At 36.0% G+C, this 17,038-nt stretch overlaps 1 protein-coding gene across 2 annotated transcripts in view; it reads right to left on the bottom strand.

The window, feature by feature from the left end:
- Positions 1 to 1,670: 1,670 nt before the first annotated feature.
- Positions 1,671 to 17,038, bottom strand: part of LOC150084211 (serine/threonine-protein kinase 26-like) — a 250,688-nt gene continuing 235,320 nt past the window's right edge. For both annotated transcript variants that reach the window (XM_090375930.1, XM_090375929.1), the window contains 2 exons: positions 11,703 to 11,905; positions 1,671 to 2,351 (listed from right to left, as the gene is read on the bottom strand). In XM_090375930.1, coding sequence (XP_090232056.1) covers positions 2,339 to 2,351; positions 11,703 to 11,905 — 216 coding nt within the window. In that variant the 3' untranslated portion in view covers positions 1,671 to 2,338. The remainder of the gene's footprint in view (positions 2,352 to 11,702; positions 11,906 to 17,038) is intronic.

The raw sequence follows: 17,038 nt of genomic DNA, 5'->3' as shown, positions 1-17,038 counted from the left end.
ACAGTGTGGTGTGGATTTATGGCCAGCGCCATATAGTGACACATGCATGATTTGGCCATATTTTTTTGAACAGGTAACACCAACTGGACCCTGCACCTGTTCTGTCACTGGACAGCAATATTATGAAATGTTGGCAAATTTTGCAATACCAGAGCTGCAACAACGTGGGTGCCTTCAGGATACCATATTCATGCAAGATGGTGCATCACCCCACATCCACCGTTGTGTCCAAAGATTGCTAAGGCAACACTTTACAAACGAACGGGTCATCAGACATTGTTTCCAGACATCTTGGCCACCCTGATCAATGGACCTCATTCCCATGCAACTTCTGATTTTGGGGTTTTTTGAAGAACCAGTTGTATCGGGAAGGATGTCAAACTCTGACAGATCTGAAGGACAGCATTAGATGCCATATGCTGGCTATTCCAGTTGACACATTATGTTCTGCTGTAGAAAATACTGTTCTTCGAATGGAAACTGTTTTTGACCAAAATGTATTACCACAGCGCCATATAGTGACAAATTTTGTAACTAATTTTTTTTCTCCAATAAATGGCGAGCGCATTCTTTATTGGACCAAATTTTTGTTGTCCAAATTTCTCTTCAGTACAAGCCTTAGAACTCACTCCAGAGCCCTCTACATAGGGGTACTATAATTTTAACCCTGTATTTGAAAATGCCAGATTTTGGGAAGGAGAGTAATGCAGGGCAGACAGCACTTATGAAATTTTTCAGGAGCAGTATCTGTGATGAATTAAATTTAGTATTGAAATATAGTGGCACTTTTTTTCAGAACATTGTTTTGTTACTCACTTGTCTAAGAAATGCTTTTCAATTCCCAATTATGCCTAAAGAAAATTTTTCTTTATTTATACATGTTCAGTATGAAATAATATCTTCATAATTCTTATTATTTAATAAAAACACACACCAAAAATTTGTGTATCGGCACTTTTATTTTCATATTTACATTCCCATAGTACCTAAAGACAATACGTACTAAACATCCCTAAGGTGCCACATATTTTGGCAACCTTTAGCCATAATTTTAATAGTAAGTACAACCATAGCTGAGGAAAAACAAAGAGAAAATATAAGTTCTAAAATAATTTACAACCATGAAAGACTGAAATTTGAATCCCACACAATTTTATCCCTCAAAACAAATTCAATTTACTTAGTCTTTCATTTATCATTTGAAAGACCCTGCCACAGTTCTGCTAATAAAATATCACTGACAGGTGAATATATATATATATATATATCTATATATATATACTTATATTAGATGATACAGAATTCTCCAGTAATGGAGCCAACACTGTACTCTTATTTGTGACAAAAAATACAACATTTCTCAGGTTTCCAACATATACATAATGAACATCTCTGAAAAGTTTATTGTGCTACACAGTGGTATAACAATAAGGCTAATACTTTGGTTCATCATCTGCTGTCCCAGATAAAAACTCTTGTGTACACTAAAATAATGACTGTTTCTAGTGCTGTATGTAAAGATTTCAAACAACAGCAGATTATCTTATGTTAGACTTGTACTTTTTTTCAGTGTGGAGAATCGTCATCCAAACTTTCTGGTTTTGAGCAGAATATATATATATATATTTATGTATACACACACATACACACCCCCATATATATATATATATATATATATATATTAAATATTAAGATCAAAATGATTGTAGTTCTCTATCAATTGCTTTATATGCTGTAGTGAAGATCACTGTTAAATGTGATATGGCCTCATATGTGCCAACTTCTTGCAGGTCACTGGGATACACTACTGTATAGAAGTTAATATTCCTTAGTAACACAATACTAAGTTATTACTAAACAAAGGCTGCAGTCACTATAAACATGGCGAAATTTAAGTTATAATGTAGCTGATACGATTAGTTTTCTTTCTTTCTGATTAAAATGTACATGGACTTGATTCTTATCAGGTCCCCTCTGACCTCTTCCAAGCTTAAAACATGTCTGTAAAAAAGTACTCTCAAAAAATACCCTGTACAAATTAGGCATAACATTGTTGCATTTTAGCAACAAAAAACAGGTACCACTGGGATATACAGTATTGTGTATTTATCTAGATATGTACACACACACTTCTTTCTGATATATGCGTGTGTGTATGTGTGTGTGTTTCTCTCACCAAGCCAGTAAGGACAGGTGGGTGCTCTGGAATACAAATGTCCCTATACACAAGCACACACACTGGGAGGTGGGAAGAAAAGGTGGTCAAAAGCCACCACTTCAGGCACAGCAGGTGTTGGGCTGATGAAATATGATTACCATGTGATTTTGGTCCTGATATTTAAGAAGCATCTCTGGAAAATAAAAAAAAAAAAGTTCTATAAAAGCTATAAATGGGAAAATAAACATAATATGGCTGGACACAGTCACTTGCTTTTTATTTAAGATGCGGAAAGAGCAAAGCTTTTCAGTTGATTAAGTGGAAAATTTTGTCATTTAAATGAATACAATAAAATCCTTCTTTGGAAACTAGTATTAAAATCAAATGTTTTAAATTTAAACAAACTGGAGAACTTTACTCTTAGTTTTAGGATTATTTAGAAGGTAATAAAAAAAAAGTCTGTCAAGTAAGCAAATATTTTAATATATAAACAGTTTTGGCTATGGCTATTACAGCCTTTTCAAAAATACCACAAAATTCAGCTGGAAAAATTTAATTTTAAGAAAAGAAGTGTACTCAACAGCTCAAATCTTATCATCCTTTATAATAGTATTTGTTTATTGACATAAATAATATATCCATTTGACAGACAGCCTACCCTAATAAGCAAATAGGGATTGCAAAGCTAGATTTTTTTCTATTAGTAATCAAAATATTTCTATCCATAATCAAGATCAGTCATAAACAGGAGAATAAAATTAGAAAGGGCACTTGTCTCAGGTGCACAAGTGTCAAATATGTTCATAAAAGCCCATAAAAAGTTCCTTCCAGATAAGACTCAAACTTGGCATTTTCTGCATGGGTGTGTGTGTGTGTGTGTGTGTGTTTTTTTTTTTTTGATTTGGTAGTTGTTGGCGCATCGGCTTCTGTGGCCATATTGCACCTCCCAAGGTTTTTGCAGTACTTTGATCCAAGCCCGAGGCGGGAATCGAACCCGCAACCTTTGGGTTGCCGGGTAGGTACTTTACCCACTCGGCTAGCCCGGTTGGCGTGTGTGTGTGTGTGTGTGTGTGTGTGTGTGTGTGTGTGTGTGTGTGTGTGTGTGTGTGTGTGAGAGAGAGAGAGAGAGAGAGCCCAAGCACTGAAGCTATACACTATTATTTATTAGTACATAATACTGAATGATTAAATTAGTAATTAACACAATGGCATGTATGTTGTGGAGGGGGACTTTGGAGGAGTCCTACTACAAAAAAAAAATTATTTCCATCAAAAAATTTATTTGTAGGAAATGGTGTTTTTTGCACCAAAGTTCATTAGCAAAGGCACATGATGCAAGAAAGCAAGCTTATATAGCATTAGCCAAAAAAAAAAAAAAAAAAGGCACCATTCTCATTTCACCCATCCACTCCTTCCAAATGTTTGTCTAGTTCTGCCTTGAATCTATTTAAGCTATCAACTTCTACAACAACAGATGGAAGTTTGTTCCAGCAATCAACCACCCGCTGGCTAAAGGCAAACTTCCGCACATCTATCCTACAACTGTCTTTCCTCAATTTGAATTTATGCCCTCTCAGGTGATTATTCTGAACAAGAGGAAGAATCCCATCAGCATTGAGCATGCTCAAACCATTCAAGGCTTTATACACCTCAATCAGATCACCTCGCAGGTGCTTAAGTCTCCAGACACTGTAATTTACAAAACTTAAGCCTTTCTTCATAAAAGCAACCCTTTGTTCCATTCACTAATCTTGTTGCCCTTCTCTGTACTCGTTCCAACAGCTCTACATCCTTCTTAAAATGAGGCCTCCAGATCTGTATACAGTACTCAAGGTGTGGCCTGACCATTGCCTTATACAAGGTGATAATCACCTCCTTATCCCTGCTAGAAAAATTCCTGTATATCATTGACAATACACCATGAGCTACTCTTACAGACCATCTGCACTGCTCAGAAAACTTCATATCTGCCTGCACAATTACCCCCAGGTCCTTTTCATTCTCTACCACTGTCAGTGTAGTACCACAGAGTTGATACGTTGCTCTGGGGTTGCTGTTTCCCATATGTAGTACTTTACATTTGTCAATGTTAAACTTCATTTGCCGCCTCTCAGCTCATCTGCTCAACCTTTCCAGATCCTGTTGCAGCAGCATAGCGTCAGTAGCGTCCTTAACAACCCTGCCAACCTTTGTATCATCTGCAAACTTGGACATTAAGCTTGATATACCATCAATATTATTTACAAATACAGAAAACAACAATGGACCCAACACTGAACCCTGAGGGACTCCACTAATAACATTAGTCCACAATGAGCAGTGTCCATTAATTACCACTCTCTGTCTTCTTCCACTCAACCATCCCTTTATCCATATCATGCTAAGACTTTCAATCATACTGTGAAGAAAGGACAGTTCATCAGCAATCAAGGCTACAGGTATTTATGGACAATTACTGACACAATAAAGATCAGAAATGCTTTGGGACTTGGTTGCAGTCATAGGCAGGCAATTTCTGATGTTTATACTGATTAATAATTTACTGCTTCTAGTAACATAGCCAATGATCAAATATTTATCATTTGATTGTAGGGAAAGCTTACTTTGATGTTAAAAAAAAAATGGCCAGACATCTGAAACTTTCAAAAAACATCTCTTTCATTAGTATAATAATTAAAAATTGGACCTATAAGAAAAAGCTATTGATTCATTGCTTGGGGTGTAACTAGATTTTCATATTCCAGAAAGACATTACTGGCTGGACAGAATTGTTTCCTATGCTCATGTTCTAATTATTTTATAGCTACAAAAGTCTGCTACTCTTTCTAGTCATCTTATGCTCCCTGTGGGAAAATACTATATTTTATGGTCAATAAGACAAATGCACATTTCAGAAAGCAAATTTTGGGGAAAAAAATATTTTACTGCATGTATTTTGAAACACAAATTCTAAGTGCTTACAAAAAACAAAATGTCAGTGAAAGATGTAGAACAAAGCTTTGTTTTGCATATTTCTTTGTTCCCATAGTTGTGTTTGTTACTGATATATGGTCCGAATTTTCACTCTCTTCAAATAGTGAGTAATATTCAGTGCCATTAAAGGCATTGCTGATTCCACATTTCTTGAAAGATTTGACTGCCTAATGTTTCAATAATTACAATGAATTTTCCATTCATTCATATAGCAGTGAAATTGCTGGTTATGTCATTTGCCCTGTTGCTGTCTTAGGGAATTTAAACAGAATGCATGTACTGAATTATTTATTTCTCTGTGTTGTGTGAATGGAGAAGATACCTTTACAATGTCTTCCTAAATGTAATGTGGCAATTGAAGTCCACCTCAATAGCCTCCCCCCCCCACCTCAGTGGAAATGATCAGTTTAGAACTCTAAAAAAATAACTTATCAGTTTCAGAGTGAAAAACCAGTCTTTTGGTGGAAAAGCCATCTCAACCCAAGATCAGCTAAATTGCTGCACTAAAGTTCCAAGAAACTGGCAATCTTGGAATATGGAAAATTTACATATTTTTATTACAGATTTTTACAATTTTTGGCAATTGCCTGCCTACCAAGGGCTGTCCATAGTCCAATGATTAGCTGTTATTTTTGGTTTTTAGGAGCATTAGCAACTAAGGCCATATTGCTCCGGGATATGCGGTGGTCATTCCCTGATCTTTCCGCATCCTCCGTATTTGGTGGTGACGGGCTCGAACCCCGGTCTAATCAAGAAGCGTGTGTTACGCACTACTGCTCCTTCCCACCTGGCTACGGAGGCGCCTCCAATGATTAGCATGTGTGGCCACAAGTAAGGAGGGTGTGAGTTTGTGTGCATACACTGCCACAAAAAGAGAATAGCCTGTTGTGTTCCAGAAAATCAGGCTGCCCTTAATAATTAATTTATTATGTATGTATGTAGCCACAATAAATATGTAAACTCTTCTGGCCATCCAACAGTATTACTCAGATAAAAAGATTTGCACCAAATTGAAGTGAACCGGTTTTGTGCTACTTTTGGTGTGGATGTGAATCTTAATGTTTCCAGCTTTTTGGAAGTTCTATCTATATCAGGTGTGGTGTGTGTGAGAGAGAGAGATGTTCTTTTCTGTTCTAACTTGGTATCAAATTTAACTGTCCCAAACTGCTGAGACAGTTGATATTCAACCTAGCAAACTATACTATAGTGTCTATTTTATGACAGATATAGTGTTATTTATTTCTCTGTATATCATACAATGTAACCAGATTGTTGTCAGCCTGTTAATGTATGTTTATAATAAATCAAGTTATAATTCTCTAAAAATTCAAAATTAAAATCTGCAAACTAAATGAATGTTTCTGATAAATACAATGCAGACTACAATCAAAAGATATTCAAACAAGCTAGCTAATGTATGCAGTGTGTTACATTTCAGGCACATCAAATGGTAATATATCAAATGGTAATAATTTATGATTTATAAATTATTACTACAAAAAAAAAAAAAGAGCAAAAAGCAACAACTTTTATAGGCGAATTGAGAAAATTTACACTTCTGTGCATCCACCACATTGCCCATTAACTCCTCTAGTACATGGCAGCAAACATAATATCCAATGCTTCAGCTACGATATATGGTAGATGAATATGGCCTATGTGATACATATGAAAATAATAACTGCCAGATTTCTATTGGTCTCATTTTAATGAAATTTGGGAAGGCTAGAAAAATTGTTCTAAATCATTCAGAGCAAAATATAAAATTTCATGAAAATCTATTCACCAGAAGTCAAGTTATTACCAGGGGCAGCTCGATGGTAGGCACTGCGGAACTGCAGCACCCCCAGCTTTTTAAATCTAAATATACAGTCAATGGAGTAATATGAAATTCTGTGAAGAACAAATGCAATGCAGTGAATATTTTTATTAACAGGTCCTGCATATAGTATACTCATCCTCTATTTCCAATAATAAAAAAAATTAAATAAATAAATAATTGCTTTATTTAATACAAGTATTAAACAGAGCCCGGGCCATCCAGGCCCAACCATAGCCTAGGGCAGTGGTTTTCAACCTTTTTTTTAATAACAGCACCCCTAAAGTAATTTATTTTATTTTGCGGCACCCCTACTCAATTTTCTGCCTGTTTGATCCGATTCTCTCACTGTATATATCCATATATATACATATCTGTATTAAGCGAAGAATTATTTGTAAATTTTAACATAGAGCAGTACCGATTAATGCCATCTAAGTGAAAGATTTTGCATTACATCGGTCTGTATTGATATGTTCTAGATATGATAGAATATGGTAGAGTAAAAGATTTTTATTGGATTGGCAATGAGGTAGCAGGTTGAGTGAGATTAGGTGCAGTCTGCGACAGACCTGTGCATCATAAACGCCCAAGTAACATGCAAAGGCCCAACATCGGCACTGTGGCAAAAACCTAGAAGTACATAAAGTGAGAGTAAAACAAAATGAGATAAAACGTAAGGCAAAAAGACGAAAAAGCAGCAGCGGTAGTAACATAAATGGAAATATGATAGAGCAAAAATATATAAAATAAAATAATAAGGCAAAATTATAAAAGTTATAAAATGTGTCAATTATGGGTTAGTAGATATATTGAAAGGGATTTTTTCTAGGGCTAACCCTCTCAATATATCGGCCCATAATTAACATAGCTATCTGTTTCTGTTGTCAACTGCCCGCAAAACTAGGTTTGAATATATATATAAGATAGTATGATGGTAAAAATGTAGTACCATAGTGTATCAAGAAATTTAGCAGTATTATAAAATAAGAGCCGAAAGTTGATAATAAGCAAAATGTAGTAAGTAAAGTAATTTGGAAGTAATATGATATCAAGGCCTAATGCTGGTAATACGCCGATTTTGATTAGTAGTTTATGGGCGAGATGACTATTAGCCCGACAGATAGCATAGAGCATAAAATAGAGCAAGAGTTCCATCCACTGTAGTTACATTATTATTTTATCTATGTTGAATAGGCAGCATGGGCTAAAGGAAGGAGAACGGAAATAGGATAAAGAATAGCAATAGTACCTCAATCCCCCTCGAATTGCTATTCTTTATCATATTTCCGTTCTCTTTCCTTTAGCCCATGCTGCCTATTCAATAAAGATAAAATAATAATATAACTACAGTGGATTGTAGCTCTTGCTCTATTTTATGCTCTATGCTACTATGCTATCTGTCGGGCTAATAGTCATCTCGCCTGTAAACTACTAATCAAAATCAGCGTATTACCAGCATTAGGCCATGATATCATATTACTTCCAAGTTACTTTATTTACTACATTTTGCTTATTATCAACTTTCGGCCCTTATTTTATAATACTGCTAAATTTCTTGATGCACTATGGTACTACATTTTTACCATCATACTATTTTATATATATTCAAACCTAGTTTTGTGGGCAGTTGACAACAGAAACAGATAGCTACGTTAATTATGGGCCGATATATTGAGAGGGTTAGCCCTAGAAAGTCCCTTTCAATATATCTACTAACCCATAATTAACACATTTTATAACTTTTATAATTTTGCCTTATTATTTTATTTTATATATTTTTGCTCTATCATATTTCCATTTATGTTACTACCGCTACTGCTTTTTCGTCTTTTTGCCTTACGTTTTATCTCATTTTGTTTTACTCTCACTTTATGTACTTCTAGGTTTTTGCCACAGTGCCGACGTTGAGCCTTTGCATGTTACTTGGACGTTTTTGATGCACAGGTCCTTCGCAGACTGCACCTAATCTCACTCATTGCTACCTCATTGCCAATCCGATAAAAATCTTTTACTCTACCATATTCTATCATATCTAGAAAACTTTTACTCTACCATAATCTATCATATCTAGAATATATATATACATATATATAATATTAAAAAATATATATATTATGATATTTATTACAATAATATAATTATAAAAAAATTACATTTCACAATACAAATTATATATACAGTATATAATTTTATTCTTTATATAGAAGTAATAAGTAAACGTCAATTATAGATCACCACAAAATTAAAAAGATACTGTACACCATTTTATAATGAAATAAACATATAAATTAAAAAATAATAATAAGTTTAAGTAACTTAAACCCAAATTATGCCGCACCCCGGTTGAAAACCACTGGCCTAAGGCCTTTGGTTCATGGGAAAATGACTATTTCCAATAATCATTTCTATAATAAATGAATAAAAACACAAAATCATTTTCAACCTCAAAGTTTAACTGTAGGCGGAACTGTGTGCTAGACAGTTCCACATTTTGCTCCCAGTGGTTGAGTCAATATGCATTTTTTAGAGGTGACAAAATGAGTCAAAGGAACTGTGGAGTGAGCAGAGAAGATTTGATCGTTGACCATGATGGGTGTGTCACCACAATGTCGGTATCTTTTTGTTATTCGCAAGATTTGTCTGAATTCCCATTAAGTAAATTAGCATTAGTAGAGGCATATGATGCAAGAAAACAAGCTTATGCAGCATCAGCCAAAAAAAAAAAAAAACACTTCCATTTCACCCCTCCGTGTCAGTGTCAACAGTGCGCCAAACTTGAATGAAAAATCTATTAATTAATCTATTTTCAACAACTAAAAACCGAAGAATGGATTTTATTTTTAAATAAAATTTCAAGATTACCCAAGTCTGTTAATTGTAAGTGTCCAGTTGATGTTTTGTAGTATTTTTAACTTGCTTATTATTATTACTATCTATGTCTTATAACCAAGGCAATTTAATGTAATTTTAAAAAGCAGCAAACCCCATCAGAGTCACGAGCCACCACTGGTTATTACATGTGGGCAGCTGATGGACAAAGAAATAATAACTGTTGGATTCTCTCTATAAATCTTTCTAAAAGGCTCAAAAATAACATGTCATGAAAATTCAATACTGTGTGTCAAGTTATTATACGAGACTGAAAAAAAGAAGAAATAATAATTGCCAGATTTATATTGATCTGTTTTTATTAAATTTAAAATGGCCTGACAGACAAACTTTCTTTAAGAGGCCCAAATATAAAATTTTATGAAAATCCATCTATTGGGAGTAGAGCTGTTACATGCAGATGGACGAACGGATGGACATGGTAAATACAGTGGATATACGTTATGCATATACAAAGGGTACTAGGAAAGTTTTGCAATACAGCTTTGTTTATTTAATTTTTTCAAAGTAATTTCCTCTACATTCAATACACCTCTCCATCCTCCGAAACCAATCTTTAAACCAGTTCTGCCAAGTTTCACTAGGGAGTAAAACACACTCGTTGTCACAAGCCCGTAGAAGGTTCTCATCACTGGAAAACCGCCTCCCTTTTTAATCTTCATTTTCACATGCGGGAACAGTGCAAAGTCGCAGGGAGCAAGGTCTGGACTGTAGGGAGGGTGCTCGAGAAGTTTCAGTCCTGTCGTGGTCAAATATTCGGTGCAGGCTTTGGTGTGGTGAGCTGCAGCATTATCGTGATGGAGGTACCAGGTGTCCATTCTTGACTTTGGCTGCAGGTTCTTCATAGATCCAATGACTTTAGGCAGGCATTGTTCAGTATACCACTTAGCTGTGACTGTCTTCTGCGTGTCCAAAACGACACGTTCCACAATTCCACTCGATTTGAAAAATACAGCTATCATTTTCTTCTTTACAGATCGGGATTTTCTGACAATTACGGGTGTGTCGTCATCATCAAAGACCCAAACTTTGTTTTGAGCCTTGGTCGGCAGATCGTAATAGTACAGCCAAGTCTCGTCACCTGTCATGATGTTGTTCACATACCGAGATTGTCCCTTATCAAACTTTTTTAACATCTCCCGGCACCAAGTCACACGTCGTGTCATCTGCTCTTCAGTCAGTTGATGCAGCACCCAGAGAGAACAAAGTTTCTTCACGTGCAAATGATCTTGCAGAATCGAACGAATTGCTGGTGCATTTAGGCCCAAAGTATCCTCTATCTGTTGGTAGGTCACTCGCCTGTTTTCGTCAAGCATTTTCCTCACAGCAGTAACGTTTTCCTCCGTAACTGACATTCGCGGCCTTCCCGGTCTCTCAGAATCCTCCAGAGTGAAATTTCCCCTTTGGAATTCTCTATACCACCTGAATATCGTTGTACGATGTGGACAATCATAATCATCATCTAGTGCAAGAGTCATTTCTTCTAAGCACTGGTCTATGGTTAAACCACGCACGAAATTATACCGCAAAACTGTCCTTATCTCATTTCATGACCACGATGCCATCGCAAGCACTTTACACTCTCACTACTAATGAATAACTGAGCCCATCGACTTGGCGCGGCGGCTACTATGCACGTATGAACATGTCTCAACATGCAGCAACAAGCAGCTTCCTGTGATTCATTGTTGCATCATATTGCAAAACTTTCCTAGTACCCTTTGTATGCTATCACAAAAAAAACAAACATTTATTTTTGTTTGAAGATAAATCTTAAATTAGTATAATGAAGACACTAATTCCTAATGAAGGCTCTAATTCCTCATTACACAAGTATTGATGTATAATTAAACAACATACCTAGCCATTCTCTCAATAGCATCCTGTAGCCTATGGGAACTAACTGATGGTAACAAACGATGGAAGATCTCCTTAACCAGCATATCACTAATACCAGGATATGATCTTTCTGCTAATTCAAATGCATTATGTAGTTCCTCTATCATATCTGCTCTAGGGCCAGTATCAGAACCTTTGAAATTATTTTTATGTTTCTTTTGAAGCTGGAAATTTAAATAAGAAAAATGAGCAATATAAAACAAGTTATTTTCTTGATTCATGAATAATTTACACGGAAATAATGTAATGCATACACAAATACAAAGAATCCAAAATACATCAGTATTTTGTAAATGGGTACTTTAATGCAAAAAAAAATATTTCTTAACCCCCTAGTGTGTGCACCAAGAAAAATTCATACCACCAGTTGCTTTGATGTAGACTTAAAACTATTTCAATAACTGTGAGAAGGAGGGGAGTTTAAAATAGTGTCCTTTAAAATTTTATTCTTATAGAATAAAGATTTTAAAGGACATCATTAAATGCTACTGGATAATAAGAACAAATGATAACTTTAGTAACAGCAATTTTATTATAAAAAAACCCCCCTAACCTCTACAAAAATTCAACACAGCAGCAGCAGGCTTGTACCATATTTTATTTTGCACACTGACATAAAACTGTAAAGAATTTGTTACAGCTATACTTCTCCAATTGAAAAATAATTTATGGTGCAGATCAAAAATGAAGATCATACTGGAAGAATACTATAATGTGCCCACCAGAGGGTTAATAATTATATATATATAAAACAAACATACTGAATTATCAATATGTTCACTTTATAACTGTCCATATGAAGCTAATGTGCCATGTGGACTTAATGTGAACTTACTGTAAGTGTTTATGAAGTGTATCAATTCACCACAATATATCTGCTTAACACTGGCAATGTTCCTGGATTCTGTTTTATATCTATATTCTCATAGTAAAGTATGCTGAGAAACTATATAATGTCAAGCATTTTAAAGAATAAATTTTCATTACAGGCAGTAAAATTCACACCTAAAATAATTCATGTTGTTCTCCTTGACTGGCAGAAATGTTTTTACTGCTCAATGTGAATTATGCACATATTGAACATATTTTGTACAGCTCCCTAATGGTTCCAGGCTTATAGAACATCCTGCATTTCTGTAGACTCAATTACAATTAAATATGGTAAGAACTTTGAAATTTTATTTCGGTGAAAGCATATCTCATGCATAAGTCAAGAGGTAAAACAGCTTTTTATAGCCATATTTTCATTTATTCTCCTAGATGGTACTACTTCCTGCTACTTCCAAAAACATTGCTAAGCTTGTGGAAGAGATTATTTTGATCTTGTAGTTATTTATAAAAAAAGGATATTAACCCTTTGCAGTTCAGTGTTGTGGTGGCCATGACATTGTAAAATTACACTTTTAATCCTATGTTGTGGCAGCCATGACCATCAGTGTTGTCAATTATGAAATTTGTTTTTCAGCTGTGTTGGTGTAATTATCACTACCATCTGTTTATATTTATTTGTTAACAGCAGGTGGCAGTTGTTTTTCTTCCATTTTAGAGGTCACAGAGTATCTTATACTCTGTTTTAGAAGTTAAGTGTTTAGACATGGCATCAATGTCTTGTAGAAGCTTTTTAGAAAGACTTTAATGAGAAGAAACTGAGAATAAGTTAGAACTTTCTGATTCAGAATGAATAAAGTGAGGGTATTTTGTGGTGTTACCACGGGACTAAATTAAAAAAAAAATGAATGTAAAGGAATAGATTTATGCAGCTATTTTGGATGTTGTATCATACACAACAAAATAGAAAGCAAAAGGAATTCAACGTAGAGGATCTAGAATAAAATATATTTTGAATATCTGAAAACACATGGTGTCACACAGATATAAGGAATACAGCAATGGAATTTGGGGAGTACAATGTGTACAGGAAGGATAGACAGGATAGGAAGGGAGGAGGGGTTATGCTATTAGTTAAGAAACACATAAAATCCAAGAAAGTACAGCTAGTCGACATGGGCGGACAAAGCAGTGTCGAGTCACTTTTGTGTGGCATAGCACCAAGAAAGCAAAATTGAGAGTAGGAGTGTGTTATAGGCCTAATGACTCTGATGAGTATAATAAACAACTGTACAGAGAAATAGAGTGGATAGTAAATCAGAGTGTCTTATAATGGGGGATTTTAATTTCCCAGATATTAGCATTAGTAGAGGCATATGATGCAAGGAAGCAAGCTTATGCAGCATCAGTCAAAAAAAAAAAAAATGTTCCCATTTCATCCCTCCTTTCATTCTAAATACCTGTCCAGCTCAGCCTTAAATTTATTTAGGCTATCAAATTCCACAACAAAGGATGGAAGTCTGTTCCACCAACCAACTACCCGCTGGCTAAAGGCAAACTTCCGCACATCTATCCTATATCTGCCTTTCCTCAATTTAAATTTATGCCCTCTCAGGTGATTATTGTGAGCAAGAGGAAGGGTCCCATCAGCATTGAGCATGCTAAAACCATTCAGAGCTTTGTACACCTCAATCAGGTCACCTCGCAGGTGCTTAGTCTCCAGACACTATAATTTGCAAAACTTAAGCCTTTCTTCGTAAGAGCAACCCTTTGTTCCCTTCACTAATCTTGTTGCCCTTCTCTGTACTCATTCCAGCAGCTCTACATTCTTTTTAAAATGAGGCCTCCAGACCTGTATACAGTACTCAAGGTGTGGCCTGACCATTGCCTTATACAAGGGGATAATCACCTCCTTATCCCTGCTAGAAATATTCCTGTATATCATTGACAATACACCATGAGCTACTCTTGCAGACCGTCTCCACTGCTCAGAAAACTTCATATCTGCCTGCACAATTACCCCAGGTCCTTTTCATTTTCTACCACTGTCAGTGTAGTACCACAGAGTTGATACATTACGCTGGAGTTACTGCTTCCGATATGTAGTACTTTACATTTGTCAATGTTAAACTTCACTTGCCACCTCTCAGCCCATCTGCTCAACTTTTCTAGATCCTGTTGCAGCAGCGTACTGTCAGTAGTGTCCTTAACAACCCTGCCATCTTTCATATCGTCTGTAAACTTGGACATTAAGATTGACATACCATCATCAATATCATTTATAAATACAGAAAACAATAATGGACCCAACACTGAACCCTGAGGGACTCCACTAATAACATTAGTCCACGATGAGCAGTGTCCATTCATTACCACTCTGTCTTCTCCCACTCAACCATCCCTTTATCCATAGCAGCAATTTGCCTCCAATGCCACACTGCTCCAATTTGTTCAGCAGTCTTCCATGTGCAACAGTATCAAAAGCCTTTCTAAGATCCAAATATATGATATCAAAGTTATTCCCTGCATCCAGTTCCTTTGTGACCACATCATAGTATCCAATCAAATTGGTCAGGCAAGACTTTCCCTTAACAAAACTACGTTGTGTCCGAGCTATAACTGAAGTCTTGTCTAGACGATCCTGCAGTTCTTCTTTAACCAGTACCTCCATTAATTTTCCTGGAACAGAAGTTAAACTGACAGGTCTATAATTACTCGTGTCGCCTCTGATCCTCTTTTGTGATTTGAGGGCACATTTGCACATATTCAGTCCATGGGTACCTCCCCTGAGTCCAAAGAAGCTCTCATAATTATGGCTAAGGATTTGCTTACTTCCTTTGCTACCTCCTTTAATATAACTGGATAGATCCCATCCACGCCGGGTGTCTTTTTTTATGTTTATCTTCAACAATTTCTCCTCCACTTTCCTCTCAGTTATTGCAAAATCATCTAGCTCACTGCCAGAGTTTAATTCACCTCTGGCATTCCCCTCCTTGAATAACTCCTGATGTGTGAATGCAGATGCAAAATACACATTTAGTTTGTTAGCCACCTGAGCAGGATCATCAACAGTTGAACCATCAATATCCAGTGGACCAATCTGATTCATCCCTTTCCTTCTAGAGTTTACATAGGTAAGAACTCTTTGCTGTTTTTCTTTGCATCCTTTGCCAAAGATTTGTCATAATCTGCCTTTGCCTGCCTAATCTCCTTTGTGACTTGGTTTCCATGTCACTTATTAATTTATATGTATCCCATGCATTTTTCTTCTCTGCCACATGTCTCATTAGTTCATCTGACATCCATTTAGGCCTATACCTTGAACAATATTTCTTAGTTGGTATGTAAAGCCTAGTAGCTTCCAAGATAAATTCTTTGAATGCTAATTCACGGCTTTTTTTCAAAGGTGACCTGTACTTGTTAAGTAATTCTGCCGGTCTCCTACTCTTAATATCATTAGGCCAATGTGTACAACAATATCATCTTTTGTGCCCTTAAAAGATGATATCTGCTCTACAACGTCATCAACCTTTGCCACTGACAGACCTACCCTGGTCCTGTTCCGCCTATCTTTTTTACATACCATGTTCCCCATTTCCCTGACAATTGAGTCACCAACAACTACTGGAATTTGTGGGTTGGTCACACACACTACCAAGGCTTTTGTGGATTTATTGGATGATTGTTTTCTACAGCAGCATGTTCGGGAGGCAACTAGAGGGAGTAATACTCTTGATCTGATTATCAGTAGTGATTCTTCATGCATTAAGAATCTGCAGATAAATGAACTACTAGATGGCAGTGATCACAGTGTGCTGAAGTGGGATTTACTCAAAGAGGTAACTACCATCAGGGGTAAAGGGAAGGGTTTTTGCTTTTGTAAAGGTGACTAAGGTGGTCTGAGACAGTATTTAAATGCTATACATTGGGACCAACTGATCATGTTACTAACAGCAAATTCAAAATGGGAAGCATTCAAAGAATTAATCTTGGAAGCTACTAAGGTTTTCATACCAACTAAGAAATATTGTTCAAGGTTTAGGCCTAAATGGATGTCAGATGAACTAATGCGACATGTGGAAGAGAAAAAAAAATGCATGGTATACATAAAAATTAACAGGTGACACGGAAGCCTATGATAGATATAAGCTGGTCTGTAACCAAGTCACAAAGAAGGTTAGGCAAGCAAAGGCAGATTACAAGAAATCTTTGGCAAAGGATGCAAAGAAAAACAGCAAAGAGTTCTTACCTATGTAAACTCTAGAAGGAAGGGGATTGATCAGATTGGTCCACTTGATATTAATGGTTCAACTGTTGATGATCCTGCTCAGGTAGCTAACAAACTAAATGAGTATTTTGCATCTACATTCAAATATGAGGAGTTATTCAGGGAGGGGAATGTCAGAGGTGTATTAAACTCTGGCAGGGAGCTAGACAATTTTGTTATAACTGAGAGCAAAGTGGAGGAG

Source organism: Mastigoproctus giganteus, chromosome 6 (assembly GCF_048544385.1).
Source record: "Mastigoproctus giganteus isolate SK-2022 chromosome 6, ASM4854438v1, whole genome shotgun sequence".
Taxonomy (NCBI): domain Eukaryota; kingdom Metazoa; phylum Arthropoda; class Arachnida; order Uropygi; family Thelyphonidae; genus Mastigoproctus; species Mastigoproctus giganteus.
Note: the sequence above shows the minus strand (reverse complement) of the source record. Positions and strands in the feature narration are given on the sequence as shown.